The sequence below is a fragment of the Marmota monax genome, unplaced genomic scaffold, assembly GCF_021218885.2.
Source record: "Marmota monax isolate L192 unplaced genomic scaffold, Marmota_monax_Labrador192_F-V1.1 WCK01_AAM20220418_F8-fsc00005, whole genome shotgun sequence".
Taxonomy (NCBI): domain Eukaryota; kingdom Metazoa; phylum Chordata; class Mammalia; order Rodentia; family Sciuridae; genus Marmota; species Marmota monax.
Genome location: NW_026692254.1, coordinates 22733907 through 22757265, shown reverse-complemented (window position 1 = coordinate 22757265; position 23359 = coordinate 22733907). Strand labels below are relative to the sequence as shown.

General features: G+C 45.9%; 1 protein-coding gene across 2 annotated transcripts in view; it reads left to right on the top strand.

Annotated features, from left to right (window-relative positions):
• Positions 1-23359, top strand: part of Slco3a1 (solute carrier organic anion transporter family member 3A1) — a 299670-nt gene that overhangs the window by 214006 nt on the left and 62305 nt on the right. For both annotated transcript variants that reach the window (XM_046436665.2, XM_046436661.2), the window contains exons 3-4: positions 12182-12280; positions 22029-22292. In XM_046436665.2, the coding sequence (XP_046292621.1) occupies positions 12182-12280; positions 22029-22292 (363 nt within the window). The remainder of the gene's footprint in view (positions 1-12181; positions 12281-22028; positions 22293-23359) is intronic.

Sequence of the window (23359 nt, the reverse complement as noted above, 5' to 3'; positions counted from 1 at the left end):
TCATATCCTGCCTCCAGGTTTATCTTTCAAGTATTCAATTTGGGCAGGACACATCTGAGCCCAGGTGCTACCTGCTTCATGTAACAGGCCACCACAGCCTGACCACAGGATCTCCGTGCCAAGCCACAGCTCATCTACACCAGGGGCTCTTTCCCAGAGATGTCTGCCTCACATCCTGGGATCATCCACTTTTCTGCTTTTTCCCAGACTCTTCCCCTCTTCCTTGCTTGTCTTAAACCCTATCTTAGCTCTTCTTTTAACTTCTCAGTGTACATAGATCATTGGGTAAATTAATATCCCTGTGCCTCAGTTTTCTTACACCTGCAATAGGAACATATCTGCTAATAGGGTTGAGGTGAGAATGGGATGGTGCATGGAAAGAGCTGGGATCCAGCCCTCAGCCCTTGAGGGGTCAGCACCATCACCAGGATCATCACCATCCTCACTAGCAGCAAACCTGCTTTTAAACCAACTCTTGCCCTATGCTGTGAGTGGGATGTTGTCCTCGTCTGATGCTCTGCAGTTCTCCTACCACACTGAAGCTCACAGCTTTTAGGAAAAGGATTTGTCTTGTGTATAACCTTCAGCAACTGATTTCAGAGCCCGCCCCCTACTGGCTGCAGTGAATGGTGCATAGATACTAAGACAATATGAGAGCTCCCAGCCAGAATTCCATCTGGCCAGTCCTAATCAGGGAGTGATGTCCATAAAGGGATGTGCTGTATATTGACTCCCGCCCCCCCCAACATCTGACAGTCTGGGACAATTTAATTAACAGTCCTCAGCTTACCTTATGCATCTAATGTCCTGTGCCATTTGGGCGGTACCCTAAAGTTTCCAGTACTATAGTACAATGTTGCACATTGTCTTAGGAGCTATATGTTTTCTAGGACCCTGTGACAGAGTACCTTAGGCTAGGGGACTCACACAACAGAAACTCATTTTCTCACAATTCTGCTGTCTGGAAATCTGAGATGAAGGAGTTTGCAGGGCTAGCACCTAAGACCTCGCTCCTGGGCATGCAAATGGCTGCCTTCTCCTTGTGTCCTCACAGGGTCTTTCCTCTGTGGTACATGCCATTGGTATCTCTCCTTATGTCCAATTTCTTTTTTCAAGGACACCAGTCACATTGGATTAGGACCCATCCTAAGAACTTCATTTTAACTTAACCACCTCTTTAAAGGATCTCTCTCCAAATATCGTCACATTTTGCAGCACTGGAGATCAGGGCTTCAACGTGGCTTTGGGGGAGACAGTTCAGCCCCTAATGGGAGGTAAGCAGGGCAGGTTATAGTCCCATTTTACAGATGAAGCTGCTTAGGTCGTTGGGGGGCCCTGACTGCCGGCCCTGCTGTCTCTCTAGTGCCCCCTGCTGGAGGCTGGGGTAGAGGGACAGCAGGAAGCCAGGAAAGATCCTCAGGCTGTGAAGAAGGAGCTTCCAAGAAGACCCACTGGGCTCACCACTCGTGGTCCCTTCAGGAAGGTGCATCTGTTGTTTATTTTGGTGGGTTTTCTGCCTGTAGGGCTCCTGCTTCCCCACCCTTCCTCTGCCATTAGTGTTTTCCCATTTCATCAGGTAGCACCATCTTGTCACTCCTGAGTCCCAAGTCTTCCCAGGAGCTTTGCAGCAGGGGACTGGGGATAGCATGTTCTCACTTGGCTTTGAGGAGTCAGCCACTCCAGCACTGCTCCCCAGCACCTGCTGTGTTCAAAGAAAGCATCACATCCAGATGCCCAGAGGCCAGTCAGACAGAGAGGTGTAAGGACATGCCAGTGCTAGAGGGAAAGAATAGAAGCTTCTGTTGGCTGAGCTGAGAAACCAAGATGGGCAGAATCTGCAGCTCAGACTACTTGCTGACCCACCCTGAAGAAGCCTGGAGGACTCTCTCCAAATGCATCGTCCTCTATAACGTAGGACTTCTGCTTCTCAGGCTGGGTTAGTAATCATTTCACAGTTCTGCAGATGAGCACAGGGTCCTTACTTTGAGCCAGGGACTGTGCTGCACCTATGGAAGAGGGAATTTAAAAGGCTGTTCTACATTCCCTGAGGCTAATAATTATGGAATGCCCAATACATGGAACTTGGCTTTTGTATCCAGGCAGAATGTAAGCAGAACTCTAGAAAAAGTCTCAGGCCCAGTGCGCTGGCAAAAAAAGGAAGTGGGAGGAAGAAGAGAGGAAATCTAGGAAGGACCCTTGAGAAGGTGGTTTTTAAGACAGACCTAGAGGGGCGAGTAGGACTCTAACTGTGCAAAGAGTCCTGCAGGAGGGGATCAGCCTGAGGACCAGCATGAGCAAGTCCATGCTGCACAGCACCAAGGCCCTGCTTTTGTGCTAGGTGCTGATCTGTAGTCGTGTATGCAGAGTGGTGGTGGCATACTGGGCTGCTTTGGCTGGCTGCACAGATTCAGGTTCTGCCATCATGCTCAGCCACCTCAAGTCTGGCCATGCTCAGTGACCAACTGCCCCTCTGCTTTGTGGGGCTGAAATCAGCGAGTGTCCACATCCTTCCTTTTCCCATGGCCCTTAGTGCATTTTACATACCAACTGCTTCTTTGCTCAGTGTCAGGAACTAAAGCTTTGTCGAGGTCAGGGGCTCATTTGCTAAGGTTTCTCAAACTAGCTGCAAATAAAATCACCTTGGAACTGTGGAAAAATCCCAGTACCCAGATAGTCTCTCAGACCAGCAAAATCAGCATCTAAAATGGCAGGACCTGGGGGTTAGTATTTACTTTGTTTCCCAGTTGATTCCAACGTGCCAATGAATTTGAGATTCGGGTATATTACCTAAGAATAAACAGGTCTGATGCCATGGGAAGGGGACCAGCTCAGTCACTGTTACAGAGCACCTGACCTTAGAAGCATTAGCATTTTGTTTCATTTATTAACTTTGCAGTGGGGATAATTCTATTGTATGAATTATGTGCAATATCTGGCTTGTATTGTTTGTTCAACAAACGGTCGGCACTGCCTCTTTCCCTGCCCCCCACACCTCTTCCTCAGACATAAGCAAGGTCATTTACTTAATGCTGTTAGGCTGTTGGCAGTGGACGTTGGATAAGCAAGGATTGCATGTTTTGCAGGCTTCTTGCTATTTATGGGTCATGTTTTATTCATGTGTGTATGAGGCAGAATACACCTTCTGGGGGGAGAACTTTGAGCCTGTGGATTTCAAGTCAGGGGAATATGTTTGCATAAACTGAGGGCATGCAAGGCGGGTGGGAGCTGAGAGAAGGGATGCTCTGACCTGGGATGACACTAGCAGTTGGGAAGTGGAGAGGAGGATGTTGCCCAAGCCAGAATCTCTCTTTTCTAAGCTTGTGCTGCCCTCTAGTGGGAAAGAGCCACAGCCAGCCTGAGTCTCCTCTTCCAGTATGAGGGGACCATCTAGGCTTAGCCTGGCTGCAGAAACAGACACACCTTAGAGAGACCAGCCATTCAGGCCTTTCCTCCTGGACCCATCATTCCTGAGGCACAAAGATAATTCTAGGAAGCATCTATCGTGTGCCAGAATTAGAAGCTTTGCATACATTGCATCCATTTCTCATCGTCCCACAAGGTAGACATTCTCATTCCCAAACCAAACTAAAAAATCGGTTATCCAGAAATTGAGAAGTGAGCCAGGATACTTACCTGGTTGGAATCAGGTCAGCTAATTCTAAAGCCCTTTCTGTTATGCTGAGACATCTATTCTAAGAACTGGGTCCTGGAGGCCTGAGGTCATGTCCACCTCCACCATGTTCATGCTGTGTATCCTTAGAGCAGCTGACTGACTGCTCTGAGCTTCTATTGTCTCATCTACAAAAGAAGCCTCATAATCCTTAGCCAGCAATCAGGAGAAGTATTGTTTGGTCTCAGATACAGTACAGAGGATGGAGAAAGCCTTGAACAGTTGCTTTAGGATGGCAGGATAATTACCTTCCCCAGGCTTTCTGAATGCATTACTTTTATAATTAAACCAAAAGATTTAAGTAGATCACTTGCCCTCCAAAGAGGTGGAAGTATTCACCTGAGCATTCCAGCCCAGGAAGATGCTATTGGAGAGAAAAGGTCATTTTCTTGAGATGATAGCAAGCCAATCTCAGGATCCTCTTAAGATAACCACAGCCAGACTCTGAATGTCGCATGCAGAAGTCTCAGCTCTGCCCTTCCCCTGCCTTGCTCTATGACATTGCTAAGAAGTCAGGGCTGTCACCTGAGACCTCAGTGTCCTTGGATGCCCTTCTTACCATGGAAGGACAGGATGGAAGCAGGGGTTTGGGGGCTGGGCAGTGCTTCCTGAGTACATTGGGATTTTCCTCTGCCACTCTCTGGAGGACAGCCACAAATGCCTGGCACTTGAAGCTGTGTGCCATCAACACCTGAAATTCTATTGCAGTCAGTAATTCTAGTTTTCAGAAGGGTAGACTTTAGAAAATGTTTTAATTTTTTCCCGGGTATTTCAATTATTAGGAGAGCTATTGGGTATTTTTAAATTATAGGTAGAAACAGACTGGAAAGGCACATCCAGTGGATACCAATGTGAGATGCCAAGGTGTCCATTTTCTTTGTAATGATGATAGCTGAGGTTTGTTGAGCAGTTACTATATGCCAGGCTGTGTGGAAAGCCCTTGATATGCATTAGTCACTTAAATCTCCAAATAGTCCTGCAAGGCAGATACATTTATTATAACAGCTCATGTTTGTGGAGAGCTGGTATGTTCTAGAGATGAATGCAAAGCCCTTTCTGTATATTCACACTTATACCCAGAAACCACCCCCCAGGAGGCCTCAGCCCATTTCACAGAGGGGAACTGAGGCACAGCAAGCACTGGCACTGTCCCACACAAGGAAACTGAGGCCTGGAAACACTAGCAGTTCTATTTACAAACTGAGTAGAGACATAAGTACAGACCCTGGGCTTGCAGATGGCCGCATGGCCTTTGCTTTCAAGAGTTCATGCCACAGGGTCAGCCTGCACCTCTGTCCCCTGTAGGCCATTCAGGGAAACCAGACTGCATGGCATTTTGACAAAGAGAAAGACGAAGGTTTGGAGAGAAAGGTCGACATTCCCTCCACACATGCTGCGTGTCCTGCTGTATCCAGCCAGCCAGGGCATCTCCTTGGAGAGCAGGCCTCCAAGGGAGGCTGGCTGCAAGACACACAGCTGGACCAAAGGAGGGAAAGTGGGATCCACAGTGTCTTCCTTTTCTCATGTTCTTCTAATGCAGAGCAAAGCAATGGAGCATCATGGAAGCTGTTAGTGAAGTGCTTCTCTGTGCCCCAGCCACACAGGGCTGCTATGTCGGCCCTCCTGTGTTCTTCACTACAGTCTAAAAAATATATCTTATTTCATCCCCCCTTCTCAGAGGCAGACAACAGCACAGAGAGGCTGAAGCACAGGCGCAGGGCTCCCAGCAGATAAGTGTTGGCTCCAGAATCTATACCCATCCCAGCCCCACTGTGCAAGGGCCTCCCTGCCATGCATGTTGATTTCCAGTTATCCTGCCATGCATTCAGGTGGCTGCCTTTGCATAGTAAAGTATGGGGTTTGACTCTGCCATTGTTCCTCAGCCTTGCTTATTTGTGATTGAGTTCTCTGGGGAGAACTGGTCAAACCAAGACCCAGAAATCATGTATCATGGGACAAGCTGCCAAGCATCTCTAAGCTTCTGTTCTTCCCTGGGTAAATTGGGGATGATGACACCCCATCCTTTGCACTGTTAGAAAGAATTGTGAGCTGACAGGTCGAAATCACACAGCCCAGTCCTCAGCATGGCACAGTGAGCCCCCAGCACATAGCCTTCTATGTGTGTGGACTTGAATCACAAGTACACAATTGTGTTTTCATGCATTAAAGATAAGTATACAGCTTAACACATTGTTGTGAAGTGCACACTCTTGTTGCCTGTAAATACATCAATCATAAAGTCAACACCAGAGTGACCTTCCCTCGGCCCCCACCGACTCCTCCTTTCTCACATGTGACTCCCTCCCTGCTCTGCAGCATGACCATAGTCCCAACCTCTATAATATTCATTTGCCTGGATTTCTTTATAGTCCAACTCCCTAATTTCAGATCGCTGAAGAGTTTGCTTATGTGCCTTGAATTCTCTATAGAATTGTGCTATCTTGAATTCTCCATCATGCCGGCTGCGTCATTTTGCTCAGCAATGTATCTCTAAGATCGATCTGTGGTTCTGATGATTTGTCATGCATAGCCATCCAGGAGATGATGTTTTCTTTGCTGTGCAGTGTTTCAGGTATAGAGAGATCCCAGTACATTTATCTGTCCTACTGTGGATGGGCAATGGGCGTCTGTGTTTTTCCTGGGGTTGGAAATCTCAACTAACTTCTGATGTTCGCTGTTTGTGGGTGTGTCTCCCAGTACACGCAGGCGCACTCTGTGTGGGGTGTTACCTGGGAGTTAGAATCAATGGCACCCTTCAATTGGTTGATCTTTGGGTTAGTTTATCTGCATTTTTTCCATACTGCTGTTTTGCTGGCGTGTTCAGTTTACACTCCTCCAACAGTATGCAAGATACCGGGGACCCCACCTGCCCATCCATGCTTTGTGTCCTCAGAGTCCAGCGGGCGGATAGTGGGTGGTATTCCACTGGGGTTTGAATCTGCAGTTCCCTGAATTCCTTTGAGCTTTCCTTTCATATTTTATTGTCCATTAGGATTTCCTCTTATGGTTTATGGCATTTCTTGACTGGTTTGACTTTTTCTCATTAATTGATAGTTTTTATACAGTTTAGATATGAGCCCCCTGATTTTTAGGTGTGTTATAAAAAGATATGTTGCACATTTATTTTTCCACATCCCCACATCCTTAGTGGGCTCTTCTGATGAATCTGATGAGTAAAGTTCTTAACTGTAACGCAAACCAGCTTCTCCACCTTTTCCTTTGATGGCTAGTGCTTCTTCTGTGTGAGAATCGTGAAGTCATTTTATTTTCTCATATTCTAGAAGTTTTGTTGTTTTCCTTTTTACATCTAAGTTCCCCAGTTTGCCTGGAATTCATTTTTGCTTGTGCTGTAAGGTGAAGTTTTTGTTTTTCCTTTATAATTTAAAGTTGTTAGCCAGACTCAGTGATGCACACCTGTAATCTCAGTGACTGGGAAGCTGAGGAGGGAGGGTTATAAGTTCAAGGTCAGTCTGGGCAACTAGGTGAGACCCTCAGCAACTTAGCAAGACCATGTCCCAACCAAAAAGCCTGGTGATGGTAAAGTGCCCTTGGGTTCAATCCTGATCCCCCCCAAATTCATTTGTGTGTGTATGTATGTGTAATATATATATACACATGCATATATATACACACACACATGCATACACACACACAAAAAAAATTTCTAGTTGTCCCATCCCTTCTCCCACTGCACTGAAATGCACCCAGCTTATCATAAATCAGGTGTCAGTAAAGGTGTGGGTGATTTCTGAGCTGCATCCTCTGCTTTATCAAGACGTCCGCTGTTCTTTGTGCTGAAAGCACCCTGTCTTCATCATGGTAGCTTTGGAAGCAGTCCTGACACCCAGTAGGACAAGTCTTGGCAACGGTTATTCAGAAGCATCTAGACTGGTCATGGCTCTCAGCATTTCAATAAACAATTGAGAATCAGCTTGTCACATGCCAAAAACAAGCAAAGAAATATTTTCTAGTACTTCTATACATTGACTATCATGTATCATTAATAAATTTGCATAATTCTTCCTGGACCAGTAAATTCCAGATGGATTTTTCAAATTCTTGTTGGACTAGATGCATGTGGCCTGACCCTTTGTTAGGCTCAGTAGTGAGCCCCAGGGCTGCATTGCATGTAGAAGGAGGCACGTTGCATGGGAGGGTGCACAGTCCTAACCCTAACCCCATCCAGAGAGCCCTGGGTGAGGAGTGGCAGGCAGGATCTGTGTCCAGCTCTGCGTCTCTCCTCAGGGTGCACAGGGATATCCCGTCATCAAGGAAAGTCACTCCCTCCTCGCTCTCCATGGCTGCTGTAACTGGTGCTCTTGTTCCCAAATCCTGTGGATAGTTAGGGTGTCCACTGTGTGTCAGCAGAACTAAGAATATAAATAATTAAGGAGCCACCTCCATGTTGGGTAGCCTAACTCCCCAGGGTCTCTGGGACTGTGCCCCAGTCAACACCATGTCTTAGAAGTGACTCACTCACATACAAAAAAAAAAAGTTCCTTAGTCAGATAACAGAAGAGCTTCCTGTAGCACCCTGTTCGTGCATGTTCACAGCTATGAGACCAAGGCGTTTATCCTTTAGCCCAGCACCTCCCCAAGTTGCCCACTGATTGTATTAGTTTCCTATTGCTGCTATTAATAAATTACTAAAAACGGTGACTTAACACAGATTTATCTTACACTTCTGGAGGTCAGAAGTCAGCACGGGGTCTCACTAAAACTAAAATCAAGGTAATTTGGCAGGGCTCAGGTCGCTTCTGGAGGGCAAATCCATTTTCTTGCCTTTTCCCAGCCTTTAGAGGCTGCTTGTGTGCTTGGCCCCTGAGCTCCCGCCACTTCATGGCAGCGTGACTCGTCCAGTCTTTTTCATGAGGCCATCTCTCTGGTTCTGTCGCCACAGTTCCAGCTGACTCCTCTGCCTCCCTCTTCCACATTTAAAGGACCCTTGTGATTATGGGGATGATCCAGTATAATCTCTTTAAGGTTACCTGATTAGAAACTTTAATTCCATCTGCAACCTTAATTCCCTTTAGTCATTTAAGACCACAGTCCCAGTTTCCAGGGATGTGGCTATGGGCATCTTTGAGGCCATCATTCTGCCTACCAGCAGAGGCTGAGTCAACTGTGAGTGTACTCCCCGCGCTTCAAGGCACACCTGGCCCAGCAGCACCTTGTAGGGCTAGGTGGGGGCAGAGCATCTCTCTATGCTCCAATTCTTGTCCTAAGCTGCTCCTGGCAGCATACCAAAAGCCGGTTTGATTCTTTTCATCCTGCAGAATGCAAACCCCATAAGGGCAGGGATTTTGTCTGTTCCATTCACTGCCATATCACACTGCCTGGCATGCACTATGTGTTTGACACATATTTTTTGATCCACTAACAGTGGTTGGTAGTCTCTCCAGTAAAACAGCAAATTTCTTGAGGACAGGATCTCCTTGACCAGTTCATCTCTTCTTCCCCAGGGCTTCAAAGCAGCTGGTGCTCAATCTAAAGACTGTCTAGCATGAGAGGAGGCAAGCTGACCAGCAGGGTGCCATTTCCTGCAGGAATTTCTCACAGTCCCTACTTGGGCTAATCTGGCACATCCAGAAACCCCTTCAACCTCTGAGCACAGGTTGAGATAATCAGCTTCTCAGGAAAATTTGCACCTGTGGTTCCCAAACTTCCCCATTCACTTTGACAGTGTCTCAACTGTATTTCTCAGTGAATCTACATGAATTAGCTGATGGTCTTATTTATTAAGCAGTTAGGCTCAAACTAGATATTATGTCCTAACAACATAGTAGCTATTTGAAAAAATAATACACATATACATTAAATAAAACTATTTTTATCTTTAACCTTAATCTCTTACAGGGGCTGGAAATAACATAGCTTCTCAAACCTTGGAATCAGATTAGATTTGCCATCCTCATTTCCTGTTCCAACTGATTTTCATAAGTACTTTTTCTCAGAAGACTCGGTTTTTGCAGAAAACTCAGTCTGTAAAGATCAGATGTCATCTAAAGGAATATGTGTGAGTCACTGTTGAAACCACCAGCTTACCTTGGAGGAGGAGTTCCATGAGTAGTGTGTGACTGCCGGGTTAGCTTTCCATTATGCTTGGCCAGCAGTGTCCAAGCAGAGAGTAGACACAGGCCACTCAGTCTGTGTGTGTCCTGGGGAAACTGACCTCTGCTGCTTCCCAGTAGGCATCCTCTCCTGGCCTGGCCTGTTCTCAGCTGTAGCTCATCTCCCTGATGATGGCCTCAGGAGGTGAGACACAGAGGTGACATGAGCTCTGGAAGGAGGGGGACCAGGGACCTGGGTGCACACTGGCCTTCATTGTAGGAAGAGAGACAGGTGTCATCTGTCTGTGACATGAGCTCTGGAAAGAGGGGTTCCAGGGACCTGGGTGAACACTGTAGGAAGAGAGACACGTGTCATCTGTCTAATGGGCACTTCTGTGGTTCTTGCTGTGTGCTGTGTACCAGGCACTATTCTAAGTGCTTTGTAAATAGTAGGTCATTGAATCCTGACCATAGCCCCATGAAGCTGCTCTCATATTACCCTCATTTTACAGATGAGGAAACGGGAGTACAAGGAGTACCTTGTCCAAGGTTCACAAACCTAGGACATGGTGGAGCTGGGATTTGGACCCAGGCTGTCCCTGCCCTTACCTACACTCTTCCCTCAGGAAACCTGGCTTCAGAAGCATCCCTCCCCTTTTGGCTGTGTGCTGCAGCTTTGGATGTGTGCTGCCCACAAGGCATGGGATTTCTGGGATCCCATTCCTTCTTCTGTGAAGGTAGCACAGTAAATTCACCCTTGGGTCATTGAAAGGATTAGAGGAGACTCTGTGTAAAATGCTTTCCATTACACAGGGTAAAAGAAAGAAAGGTGTCTTCACATTTCTCAGGCAGCCTATCCCTCGCTGGCTCTCTTCCACAGAGCCCCTCTGCTGGATGTAAAGGAGCCTGGAGGACAGCAGGGGGCAGCACAGGGCTGCAGAAGAACATTTTCTCCTGGGCCCGAAGCACTAGCTATTCACACAGGGATCCTGGATCTTAGTGCCTGAGATAATCTGTTTCTCATCCGTTTAGGCAGAACATTTGAGGTGGTTTTGCTAAATGAGTAAGAACAAAATCACAGATTGACAGAATTAATTCAGTGGAGAGCCACAGACGCAAATTCAGAAGTAGATCTGTGAGATCATGGTCAGCCTCACACCTCAGGAACCAACTCTCCCTGAAGACATAGGGCTGTGCCCTCTGCAATTGCACTATCTGAGGTGCTGCCCTGGGATATTGGTGAAGTGGAAACGGTGCCTCCTGGTGATGTCTCCTGAGGAAGGGCCACTTAGAAAGTGGCCCCCAGAGGGTCCAGCTGAATCTCTGGAAATGGTCTTCTCAACACAAAAAAGAAAAAAAAAATTGTGCCCTACCTTTTTCAACTCCAAGTTGTATGGAAACCTAGCCCTCTTCCAGAGGAGCTGGAGCAACTGCAACTCTTGGCTGGTGCCCTATGCTCCTTACTCACCCATCTGCATCTGCAGGCCACTGTCCACCTGAGCTGCCAGAGATTTTGCAGGCCCACTGGGCCCTGCAGGACTCCTGTGGGCAGCCAGGATCAGCAGCTCAAGAGAAGGCCAGGACCTGGGGAACAGTCAGTATTCAGGAAATATCTATCAAAAAGGAAGCTGAGTTAAACAGATACAACTTGTGGGTTTTTGTTTGGAATCAGTACTTTTTCTAGGATCATTCAAAAGTTTTGTACAAAATTCCAGGTACTAGATCCATCAGATAATTCTACATGGACCACAGCCAGCCATCTTCTCAAATCCTGTGGACAAATGAGCTCAGAACAACTGTAACTGCCAAGAAGACAGTGACACACAAATGGGATGGGGTGGGGCTTGCAAAATCAAAATTAGTAAAATGCCTAATTAGTTCTTCTCAAAGCATGTCGTTGTGTGAATTTTGTTATTTGCTAAATTTAGTGAACATAAACATTTCATTACATTTGAAAATAATTTGTGGCTTACATTTTTTTTCTCACTTTGCAAGAATTCTTGAGTTTGCACAATGAGTGCTGAGGAATCTTAGCAAACCGTGAATTCCATGAATTATCTAAAGCCACATAAACACAAAAATCAAAATTATAAAAGTCCTTCGAAGTTGTTGATGGCAGGAAAACTATTAATGATAGATGTGGATCTTTTTTTTTTTTTCATGTGTTTGATTGATGGGTGAAGTCCCCCAAAGGAATGTGTGCTATGGCCTACAAATATCTGTGTCAAAGCAATCTATCAAAATAATATAAAATCCTGGCATAATATGCAGGACTTTAATGGATTTTCTGAAAATGAGAAATCCTGGATCTTCCCCTCTCCGATGTTTAGACTCATTCCTGTAAGATCATTTGTAATAATCAGACATCTCATCTGATCAACATAAAATGATCTCCTTGACCTTTGATGATTTGCTTATTAAATGGCTTCTGATTTTAATCTAACCTTTTGTCTTCTTTCAGGAATCCTGTTCACAATGTTGGTATTTGGACCTGCCTGTGGATTTATTCTGGGCTCTTTCTGTACCAAAATCTACGTGGATGCAGTCTTCATTGACACAAGTAAGGAGCAGACCTTGATTTCTAACCACCACTTGTGAGCATTTCCTTCCTCGTAAAGGAGTCTTCAGCCTCTAGGCTTCTATAACCTTCCTACTAAGCTATAGGCCTGTATTAGTCAGCCTTCTGGTACTGTGACAAACACCTGAGGTAATCAACCTGAAAACAGGAAACGTGTACTTTGGCTCATGGTTTCAGGGGTTCTGATCTGTGGTCAGTTGACTCATTGCTTTTGAGCTTGTGGTGAGGCAGCACATCATGGTGAGAGCAGAGCCGTTCACCTCGTGGCAGCCAGGAAGTGAAGGCGAGAGAAAGAGATCAAGATCCCAATATCCCCTACTGGGACACATGGCTTAGCTTCCTTCCATCAGGCCCCAATGGTAAAGGTTCCACCACCTTCCACAGTGCCACGGGCTGGCTTTTATTCTTCAGATCTGTATTTTATTTTCCTCATCTGTAAATTAAGCAATTCAATAATCACATCTGTCTCAGAACGCTTTTTAAGAATTAAGTGAGAGGGTATATGTGGAAGGAAATGCCTGGCATTTACTCATTGCAAGTTGGCCCATTAACTGTATGAAAGCCTTCCTTGCTGAACTGAAAATTGTAGCACCTGTTCTGGAAATGGGAAGTTCAAGTTGCCTTTGGGATCAGTGAGACAGATGACTTAAAAATCCTTTCTATAAAATCACTGTTGTGATGGGCTTTGTCAGGAAACACCCCACTCGAAACCATCTTAAGTGAAACCTATTGTGTTCTTAACCAGAAGAACAAATGTGTTTCTTACTTTGCTCTGTGATCCTGTGTGATTGAACAGTGTGCTAGTCAGGGTGGGCTTAGGTGATGCTGTGGTCACAAGTAATTCCCAAATCTAAGTGATTTTTATCCATCCAGAATTTATCTGGGTCACACTCCCTGTCCAACAAGGGTTGTGGGTGTTAGAGAGTATGGGACTTGTTTCATTGCTCTAGGATAACAGAAGCTTCATCCTGACCCCCAACTTGTACAGTTGCCACGGCAGGAAGCCAGTCTGTGACATACTACACAAGGGCTCTTGAAACTTGTGTTCAGAAATGACACATATTATGTTTTATTCATTTGCTGTGTGAAAAAAATGACCTCAAATTTAGTGACTTAGGCATTTTTTATCTCTCTTTTTTTTTTCCTGTGGATCTAGAGTACAAGAGCAGCATAGGTAGATGGTTCTGGCTCTAAGTTACTCAGGTTACAATCAAGGTGTTGGCCCAGTCAGCAGTCATCTCAAGTCCGAGTGGAGAAAGGATCCACTTCCAATTTCATGCCTTTGGTGTTGGTAACTTTAGAAGGTCCATTTCCAGGCTGACAGCCCTGGACCTCTACAGGGGTACTTCACCAGGAGCAAATACCTAAAGAGAGGATGTAAGAGAGAGCACCTAAGATGAGGAGCCACAGTCTTTTTATAACCTCATCTAGAATTGGTGTCTCATGACATCTGCTGAACTCTGCTTTGCTAGGAGCCAGTCATTTGTTCACTTCCACTGTCGAGCAGGAGATAATTACACACAGACATGAATACTGAGGGACAGGGATCTTTGAAGACCATCTGAGACACTTTCTACCCCATGTGGAAAAAAGTCTGTCATGTGCCTGAAAGAGAATACTGTGTTTCTGTGTAGTTCAATGAGCAGTGAGGCCACAGTTCCTCTCTGAAAACGAATGGGAGAAGACATACCAACTTTTCATGCTGATCTGTTCTCAGGATCAATAAGAACTCTCAGTCCCTGGGTTCCCGATCCATCACCTCTCGACAGTGCTAAATTTACTAATTCACCCCAAAGAAATAATGTGGTTTTAAATCCAATCAAGTCGCTTTGTGATTCACTCCATTAATCGCACTGATATATTTACTTGTAGCTAATGACATTACAGATTTCCAAGTGGAAAATAACATCAAGTGCTGCCTTATTTATTCTTGCCAAGTGCTAGGAGGTGGTGGGATGCCACTGCTTCCCACAGCTGGCTGGCCTTTTGAACCCCACTCCCAGCAGGCAGTGTGAAGGGTGGGTTGGTGAGAGAAACACCCAGGAAGAGAGCCAGCGGTCATCTTGCTTGTAAGGTCAGGAGAGCCAGCTCTCAATGCTGTAGCACAGGACAAGAGATGGGAGGAGGATAAGGAAGGGGAAGCTGACCTGAGGGAAACTTGAAGTAGCTGGGCTACATATTCTGCCTTTGGCATATAATCCATGGCTCCTGGAACCAAGCTTGTGAATGACCACAGTTTGAGCCAGAAAGAACTCAGGTATCACTCTCTTCCAAATATTTCATATTCCCATTGAGGAAACTGAGTTCCAGAAAGGGAAGGAGAGGGACCCAATGTGAACGGTGCATCTATATAAAACCCAGGTCTCCTGAGCCAACGTGCAGGTATCTACTTCAAGATTGCTCTCACCCAGCTCCCCAATGAGAAAGAGATCCAAACAGGGAAATCCTGCAAGTACCATCATTTGGATCTCTTTTCTGAGTACCCAGAATAACCAAAGAAGTGATAGACAGGTAGCTTGGCAGGGTGGGGTTTACTAGTATACTCTCAGAACACTCAGCTTGATTAAGCTATTCTTTCAGCCTAGAATGCTGTTCCCATCCCATTCTGTTAACAAATTTGCTCACCCTTCAAGGCTCAGTGTGAAACAATATCATCTACAGTTCCTATCTCATTGTCAGTTTGCCACCTCCCCTAGATAAGACAGATGGGCGCTTTTCCCTTCTGTCAGGGCATCTTGTGATTGGCAGTCTTCTTCACTCCAAGTTGACAGGGGACTTCCTGGTCTGTTTCTGGGAAATGGAAGGATGCTTTGTGAGTCACCATCTTTGTTTGCATCTTTTCTCCAAGGTCCTGAGGTTGGTTGTTGGTGCTGCTCCCTGCCAGGAGAGGGCAGAAGAACACCATGTATTCTGTTATGGAGTCAGCCACAGAATCCTACAGTTTCCAGCAATTTTTATAATTTCCAATTTTGTGACCAAAAACTTGTCATCGATAAGTGGATTTGGCTATATTTTGAGGAAGGGATTCTCCATACTTTAATGCCTTCCCTGTATTTTCCTCACTTAATCTAAAAGACAGCCTTGCTTTAGGACTGTTCAATAAGCAGGAACATTACCTGAAGCCTGAATGTTCAGGGGCTAGGGATATAGCCACATGTTTCTAAAATCACAGCTGAGAGCAGGGGGCCTGGAGAGGCAGTGGCTTCATGTGGAGGCAGCAAGGTAGGTCACAGAGGACCTTCATGTGGGTAGCAGACAGGGGTGGGGGAAGAAGTTATCTTCCCCCCATGCAGCCTGGTGGCAGCTGGGGAAGCAACTCAGGAGGAAGAGTCTGGAACAAAATCTGGTTGGAATCTGAGAATAGGTGTGGCAGGGGCTGCAGTGGAGGGGTTGCTCGTAGGATTGGGCTTCTGTGGCAGGAGAGGTCCCACGGGGCAGCTCCTCTGGAGGCTCACCTGGCCGGGCCTGGACATGGGATTCTGTTGCCCTTGCCTTTCATCTGTTTGTTGGCTATGGGGCTCCCTTTACCTCTCTTCTTAAGAATAGATCACTCCTCTGAGAGCTGCAGGGAGAAATGATGGTCCTTGCAGGATTTCCCTATTTGGATCTCTTTGTTAGATGAAAACTCAGTTAGGAACAGGACCTTGAAAAAGAGAGGACTTAGTTGCAGAGCGTGCTCCCGATCGTTGAATTGACCAACCTTGACGGTGTGGACTTATTAGGTGAAGATCAGGAACAGCAGTGGCCCCAAACTGATCACTTACTGAAGCCGCGCATAGATTGTCTTATTGGAAACTCAAAGCCTTATCATGGGAGTAAGGGACCTGCTATTGACAAGGCTTTATCATGCACAGAGTAAGAGTCTGGGCATAGGACTCAGGCCTGAATCCCGAGACTCCTGATCTGGGGGATGTTACTCCTCACGTGTCTGTGTGCAGATGACACAAGTTAATCCCTCAAAGCACTTAGTGCCTGGCATATAGTAAGGACACAATAAACGATAGACTAAGGAGGAAGCTAAGCTGTTAACTAGTTTCCACAGCCAGTATGGGATAGATCCCGGATGCCACCCCAGGCAAACCCACTCCTAGCCTAACATCTTGCTTTTCTGAAACCTGGTTTTCACCAGAAGGCTGCTCCCTTCCATGGACAAAGGCCTTGCAGAGCTCACCTGACCTTATCAGCACATCCATATCCTAAGGCACCTGCCAGCTGGCCCCGAAGACAGCTGTAAGGTGTTTGCATCTGGAGCAAAATATGGCCATCTGTTTGCTCCACAAAAAAAAAGGTCAGCAAGCTGAGCACCTCCTGCTCTGCCATTCAGAGAGCTGGTGCCACTGCCAGCCAGATCCCTTCATTTTGGACTGATTAATCCAGTGACTGGGATCCTGAATGTTCCCTGGCACCCTCCACACCCCTCCCTGTCTCCAGTTTCTAATTAGGTTTGTAAATTAATGATACTCCTGATGTTCTGAAGTCCCATAGCAAAAGTTTGGCAAAATAAGTTCAACAAATAGGTAAATGAACTGTTTTTCTTAAGGCACCCAGAGAGCTGTAGGGATGTTTACACACCAGGAAGAAGTAGAAATGTCCTTGTTTGCTTTGACCGGCTTTTCTCACAATCTCAGGTTTCTTCATGGGTGGACTGGTTGATGGGTTTTAAACTGGTTTAAATCCCATTATGAGTGAGTTACTTTGACATTGGAAATGGATGGGATTCTCAAAGGGCCCCATATGTGCACTTGCCCCTCCACAGAGACAGCAAACAGCTGCCACCTACTCACTCAGCTTACTCAATGCAAATAATAAAAAACATCCCCCAATTCAGATGCCCGAAGGAAAACATTAGAAAAATGGATCTTATAAAGAAAAAGACCCTTCTCTGCCCAGGGACTTCTATGCAAAGCCAGGCCCAACTGTGTCTGGTCTCTTGGCAGATGGGCCTACCATCATGGTGCACCTCCTGCTCTGCTCCTGTTCTTCCCTCTAGGTTATGCTGCAGTAACAAATACCCCTGACACCTCACTGGTTTAAAATCCTGAAGGTTTGTTTCTTGTTTGTATTATACATCTAAATTTCTACCTGAAATAAACAGCATGTTTTACCAGTGTCTATATTGGCCAAGTTATAGACACGTGGCTAAAGGAAGTGAGTCCTCTGAGGAAATTATTCCTTGCTCAGGATTTCCCCTCAGCTGGGGATACCATCGTGCCTCATTCCGCTCAGTATCTTTCTTCATCCATGCATCTGACTTCATTGACCATTTGATGCATTTGACTAAATGAGATAGATTGGTGCTTTTCTGTTGCGCTTTGAGCATCTTGCTGACAAAAGCCTTCATTAAAAGGCTGAAACTGCAGTAATTTTTTAAAGTCAAGACATGAACTAGAATCAGGTAGGAAAAAAAAAAAAGAGGTTTTCAAGCCTTGCCTCCACAGAGCAGGAATGTCTATTTCTTAAGTCTTTTGTACTAGGCAGGGTACGCTAGGTTATGTCATAGTAACAAATACCCCTGACATCTCAATGGTTTAGAAAACTAAAGGTTTATTTCTTATTCATACTGTACAACCATTGCAGGTCCATAGGAAATAAGGTTTATTGTAGCCTGTCAGATAACATTTAGGAGGAAGAAATTTGGGGACTCATAGACCAGTTCATATATTCTTCCATGCAGAAGTGACACATGTCCCCTCTGCTTATGTTTCATGGGCAAAACTCTGGCACGTGGCTACATCAGACTTCATAAAATAAGGGAAGTGTAATCCCCTTGTCCCTGAAAGAAGAGGCTATCCGAATGCAGACACTGTCAACATCTACCACACCATTGTTTGTCAGCCTGTGTGGGAAACGCCCCCTCAGCATCAGTAATTCTGGAACAGTCTCTACTGAGCCTTGGCAACTGCCAGGCAAGTGGAAGGAAGTTTTTCACCACAGCTAGCCAAAATGCCTCATAAAAATATTATTCATTGTGGAGATGGGTGGAGAAAAGAAGTTTCCAGACTAGGTTCAAGCATTAGTCATCTTCCCAAAATCAGATTGGAAGTCAGTCATGAAGCCTACCCATGTAGAGAGCAGCACGCTCCAGAGCCAAGTGGTTTCTCCCTTAGGGTCTTTCTCTCCCTGCCACAGTGCTCTGGGTAATTGAAATTGAGGGGAGCAGGGGAATCAATACTTCTCAAAATAGCCAATGATGCTTTTCCTGATCTACAAAATCTTGCCCTCCACCTAGCTCCCTGCAGACCCCATTTTCTGGCTTCACCCAAAAGGCAAGTGTGCTTTGGTTCTAACACAGAAGATGCACTCTTCCCTGTCATTCAAACTTCCAGCCAACCTAGCGTTTCCGCATACATACACATACCTACAGGAGCAGGTCCACTGGTTACACAAACAGCTGCCTGCCACCCCCACTGCCATCCCTCTCCCCGGGATATTTTCTCACACTTACAACAGAGTCACTAACTTCCTGTGACTTTCCACATAGGACTGTTTTTGTTTCCCCAACAACTGCTAGGTTTTCTTTCTCTTTCATCACTCACATCTGCCAGGCTCCAATTCCCCCTTTATGGAGCCTGTAGACAATGGAGGGGAGCTGGCAGCTCCCTTTGTTTTCATTCATTGCTTAGCAGCAGGTGAAGAAACAGTAAGTGACTAGTGAAACAGTCCTCTTCAGCTACCCCAGGCAATTTCACTTCCTTTTCTCTTTCTTCATTTGCATAAAAATGCTTTCAGGATCACCTTGTATTTTCCTATGCCTAAACTTCTTAAAAAAAAAAAAATCCAAATATTGAACTGCTCATTTGTATACAGAGAAACATACGTGAAAATAATAAGAGATGCCACATGCAAAAAACCTACTGCGTGCGAGGGATTCTTATGATCTCTCATCCTTGCAACTACTGTAGGTGGATGCCATGTTTATTTTGCAGATGATAATACTGAGGCCCAGGGAGTGCTATGGCTAATAAGGGGAAGGGCTGGGTTTTAGCCCCCAAGTTCTCTGAAACATCTGGTCCCTGGTTAATGCCGCTGGGTGTACATCAAGGACAGAGATCAACCATGTTGCAGAATCAACTTGCCACCTCTCCAAAGAGCTGGTGGTCTTAGACCCACTGCACAAAGCACAGGAAGGAATCATTCACCCAGATCCCTGTAGGGAGCAGAGTGCAGATCATCAAGGGCAATAGTATAGCAGAGTAGTAGAGTGTGGGCCCTTATGGGCAAATACTGGGGTTATAGTTTTCCACTCTGTTTAACCTGGGCAGGGAACCTAACCTTTGTGAGCCTCAGTTTCCCCATCTAAATAAAATCAGATAATGAATAGGCAAAATAGGGGTCATGAAATTTCTCTGCCTTGTAGAATTACAGGGAGGGTTGAGTGGGACATATATGACTGTGCTCTGCATAATGGCTGGTGCAGACAGACACCCTCTGTAAATGATGGCTGGCATCATCATTAGTGTTAGCTGAGGAGTCTTCAGGGAGAGCACTTTATAAATGCTGAAGTGTTCATCTGGTGTCTGCAGTCATCACTCTTTCCAGAGCTGACCATCCATCTGGTCCAGGCCTGCAGACCAGTTGGTCCTAACTCATGTGCCATTCCCTAGGTCTCCAAGAATTTCCTTCTGGGCTCCAGGAGCATGGTTTATCATCAAAGAGCAATTCATCTGGGAATGATTCTTTGCAGGGCAGCTGTAAAGAGAAAGAAGGAAAAATACCAAGGAGAAGGCTGTAGTCTGTGTTCCCATGACTTCAGCTGTCAAGTCAAAAATAACAGTCCAGTGAAGCCAAGCCACAGCCTCTAAGCACATGAGCTGGCTGCAGAGCTTTCTCGTAGAGGGACAATGCCAAACCACAGGCCACCAACAAGGTTTGAATTAACCTGTCCACTGGCAGGACCCAAGCCCTAAAAAACAAGCTAGTATCCATTGGCTACTCGAGCATGTGCCAGACACGATTCTGAGCACTTTATGGCTGGTGTGGTTGGTTGGATTTTCCCAATGACCCCATAAAGTAAGTACTGTCATTGTCATCAGTGTTATATAGATTAGTAAACGGAAGCATGGTAAGTTAAGCCACCTGCCCGAAGTCCTGCAGAGAGAAGAGATACGAGGATTTCAACCACGGCATCTCGGGTGTACATGGAGGTCCAGCCCTGTGCTCTCCGTCTACTTTCATTATCTTCCCTTGGAAGCTGTAAACCTGATTTAAGACAGGGAGGGGGCCCTCGAATGAGATTTCAGATGAGCTGTTTGGGGGGTGAGCATGAACAGACCTAGTGAAAGCCTACCCTCCAACAGTAAATGTTTCCTTGTGTTTTCACATGCACACCTTGGCAGCGCTGCTAAGTCAGCCAATTCCAGCTTAGATTCAGAGGCGTCTGGCTTCTCACTGGTTTTGTTTAGACTGATATAAACACAGGGTAGACAAGAAAATTAAGGAGAGAACGTGATCAGTCTCAGGCTCTGAGAGAAACCGAAGCGCTGACGTGGAACCTATGGGTTTTCTAGCCCGGTGGCCGGTTCTCCCTCCCTGGTCTCTCTTTTATTTTTTTTTATTTATTTTTTTTCCATTTTATTTATTCTAATTTGTTACACATGACAGAATACAGTTCAATTCACATTACACAAATGGAGCACAATTTTTCATGTCTCTGGTTGTACACAAAGTAGAGTCACACCATCCATGTTTTCATACATGTACTTAGGGTAATGATGTCTCATCCCACTGTCTTTCATGCTTCCATATCCCGTCCCTTTCCCTCCCTCCCCTTTACCCTATCTAAAGTTCGTCTGTTCCTCCCATGCTAGCCCTCATCTCCATTATGAATCAGCCTCCTTATATCAGAGGAAACATCTGGCATTTGGTTTTTGGGGATTGGCTAACTTCAGTTAGCATTATCTTCTCCAACTTCATCCATTTACCTGCAAATGCCATAATTTTATTCTCTCTTAATGCTGAATAATATTCCATTGTGTATATATACCACATTTTCTTTATCCATTCATCTACTGAAGGGCATATAGGTTGGTTCCACAGTTTAGCTATTGTGAATTGTGCTGCTATAAACATTGATGTGGCTGTGTCCTTGTAGTATGCTGTTTTTAAGTCCTTTGGGTGTAAACCAAGGAATGGGATAGCTGGGTCAAATGGTGGTTCCATTCCCAGTTTTCCAAGGAATCTCCATACTGTTTTCCAGATTGGTTGCACCAATTCACAGCTCCCCCAGCAATGTAAGAGTATGCCCTTGACCTTAAACTATACTACAGAGCTATAGTAACAAAAACCGCATGGTATTGGCACCAAAATTGACTGGTAGACCAATGGAACAGAATAGAGGACACAGAGACAAACCCACATAAATGCAGTTATCTTATATTAGACAGAGGCACCAAAAACATATTTTGGGTAGAAGATAGCCTCTTCAACAAATGGTGCTAGGAAAACTGGAAATCCATATGCAACATAAGCCCCTATCTCTCACCATGCACAAAACTCAACTCAAAGTGGATCAAGGACCTAGGAATTAAACTAGAGACCCTGCACCTAACAGAAGATAAAGTAGGCTCTACTCTCCATCATGTTGGATTAGGCCCCAACTTCCTTAATAAGAATCCTCCCTGGTCTCTTTCTAGAGCCCTTGAACCTCTGCTGCTCAAGTCCTCAGCAATATCTCCACGGCCTGTGTGTCCCTGCCACTCAGCTGTGCTCTCTCCTTTTTGTTTTTTTGCAGGTAACCTGGACATCACTCCAGACGACCCCCGCTGGATTGGAGCCTGGTGGGGTGGCTTTCTGCTCTGCGGTGCCTTACTCTTCTTCTCCTCCCTCTTGATGTTCGGGTTCCCACAGTCCCTGCCCCCACACTCAGACCCCGCCATGGAGAGTGAGCAGGCCATGCTCCCAGAAAGAGAATATGAGAGGCCCAAGCCCAGCAATGGGGTCCTAAGGCACCCCCTGGAGCCAGACAGCAGTGCCTCTTGCTTCCAGCAACTGAGAGGTAAGGGTAGCTCTTCCACCCTTGGTCTGAATAATAAGGAGATAGAAATGGGAGGGGATGCGGGAAAGGGTGGTACTCGGGACTGGGTGCTAGAGGACTTGAGTGGAGGCTGACTCATATTTGTTGTGCATGACTGCCCCCTACAGCCCTGTGCGTATGGCCAGACTTGCTTGCTGAGAACAAACATAGTCAGCATTTACTGCTGGAACCCCAATGGTTAATATAGGACCTGATGTCCAATAAGCATACGTGTCTATAGAAGGAAGAACACAAATGGGGAGTAAGGAAGCAAAACCTTCCAAGCAACTCTTTTCAACTCTTTAAGTCCACTTATGAGCACCTTGAAGCAACAAAGGATTTTTGAAGTAGGCTCCCTTTGCTTGGTGCACACATTCTTTAAAAAGCCACATCCAAAATGTGTTTCTTCAGATTCATTGTCCTTCCTCTTCTAAAGATGAGAGATGTGTTCCTCCCGAAGTAAATGCCAACCCCCTCTTGGTAACAGAGCCATCCAATGGAATGCAGCAAAGCTCCGGCTATCGTTTTTAAAAGAAAAACGAGCCCAGCTTTTCTGACAAAATGGGTGAGGCGTAAACAGCGATGCAGAATGAGAATAAGAGGTCCCCCCAGGTTGCTTCCATCTTCTGCACAGTCCCTTCAAGGCAAGGAAAGTGACAGAGTAGCTGAATGTCACCCAGCAGCCTCTGAAGCAGCTCACTGTCTGTCACAGCCACCCACTGGTGAGCTACGTGTGGTGATCCCTAATTCACAGGACTCCTTGCTTGGGTCCAGTGAAACACCTGCTGGATTTTAGAAATGAGCAGGCTGCTGCAGGCAGGAGCAAGGAGGGGACACTGTTTCCCTGGTGGAATAAAGGCAATGGCCAGTCACCTCTTTGCACAAACTGAGCACTCAGCTGCTGAGACAGCCCTTGGCATCGACAAATGCAGCCCTCCAGGAGTCTCTTTGATCTAACACTAAGAGTCTCTATGCTGAGCATCTGTGTAGCAAGGTGCACCTGCTATGGATGCACAAGAGCCTTGGATTGCCTCATATTTGGACCACTG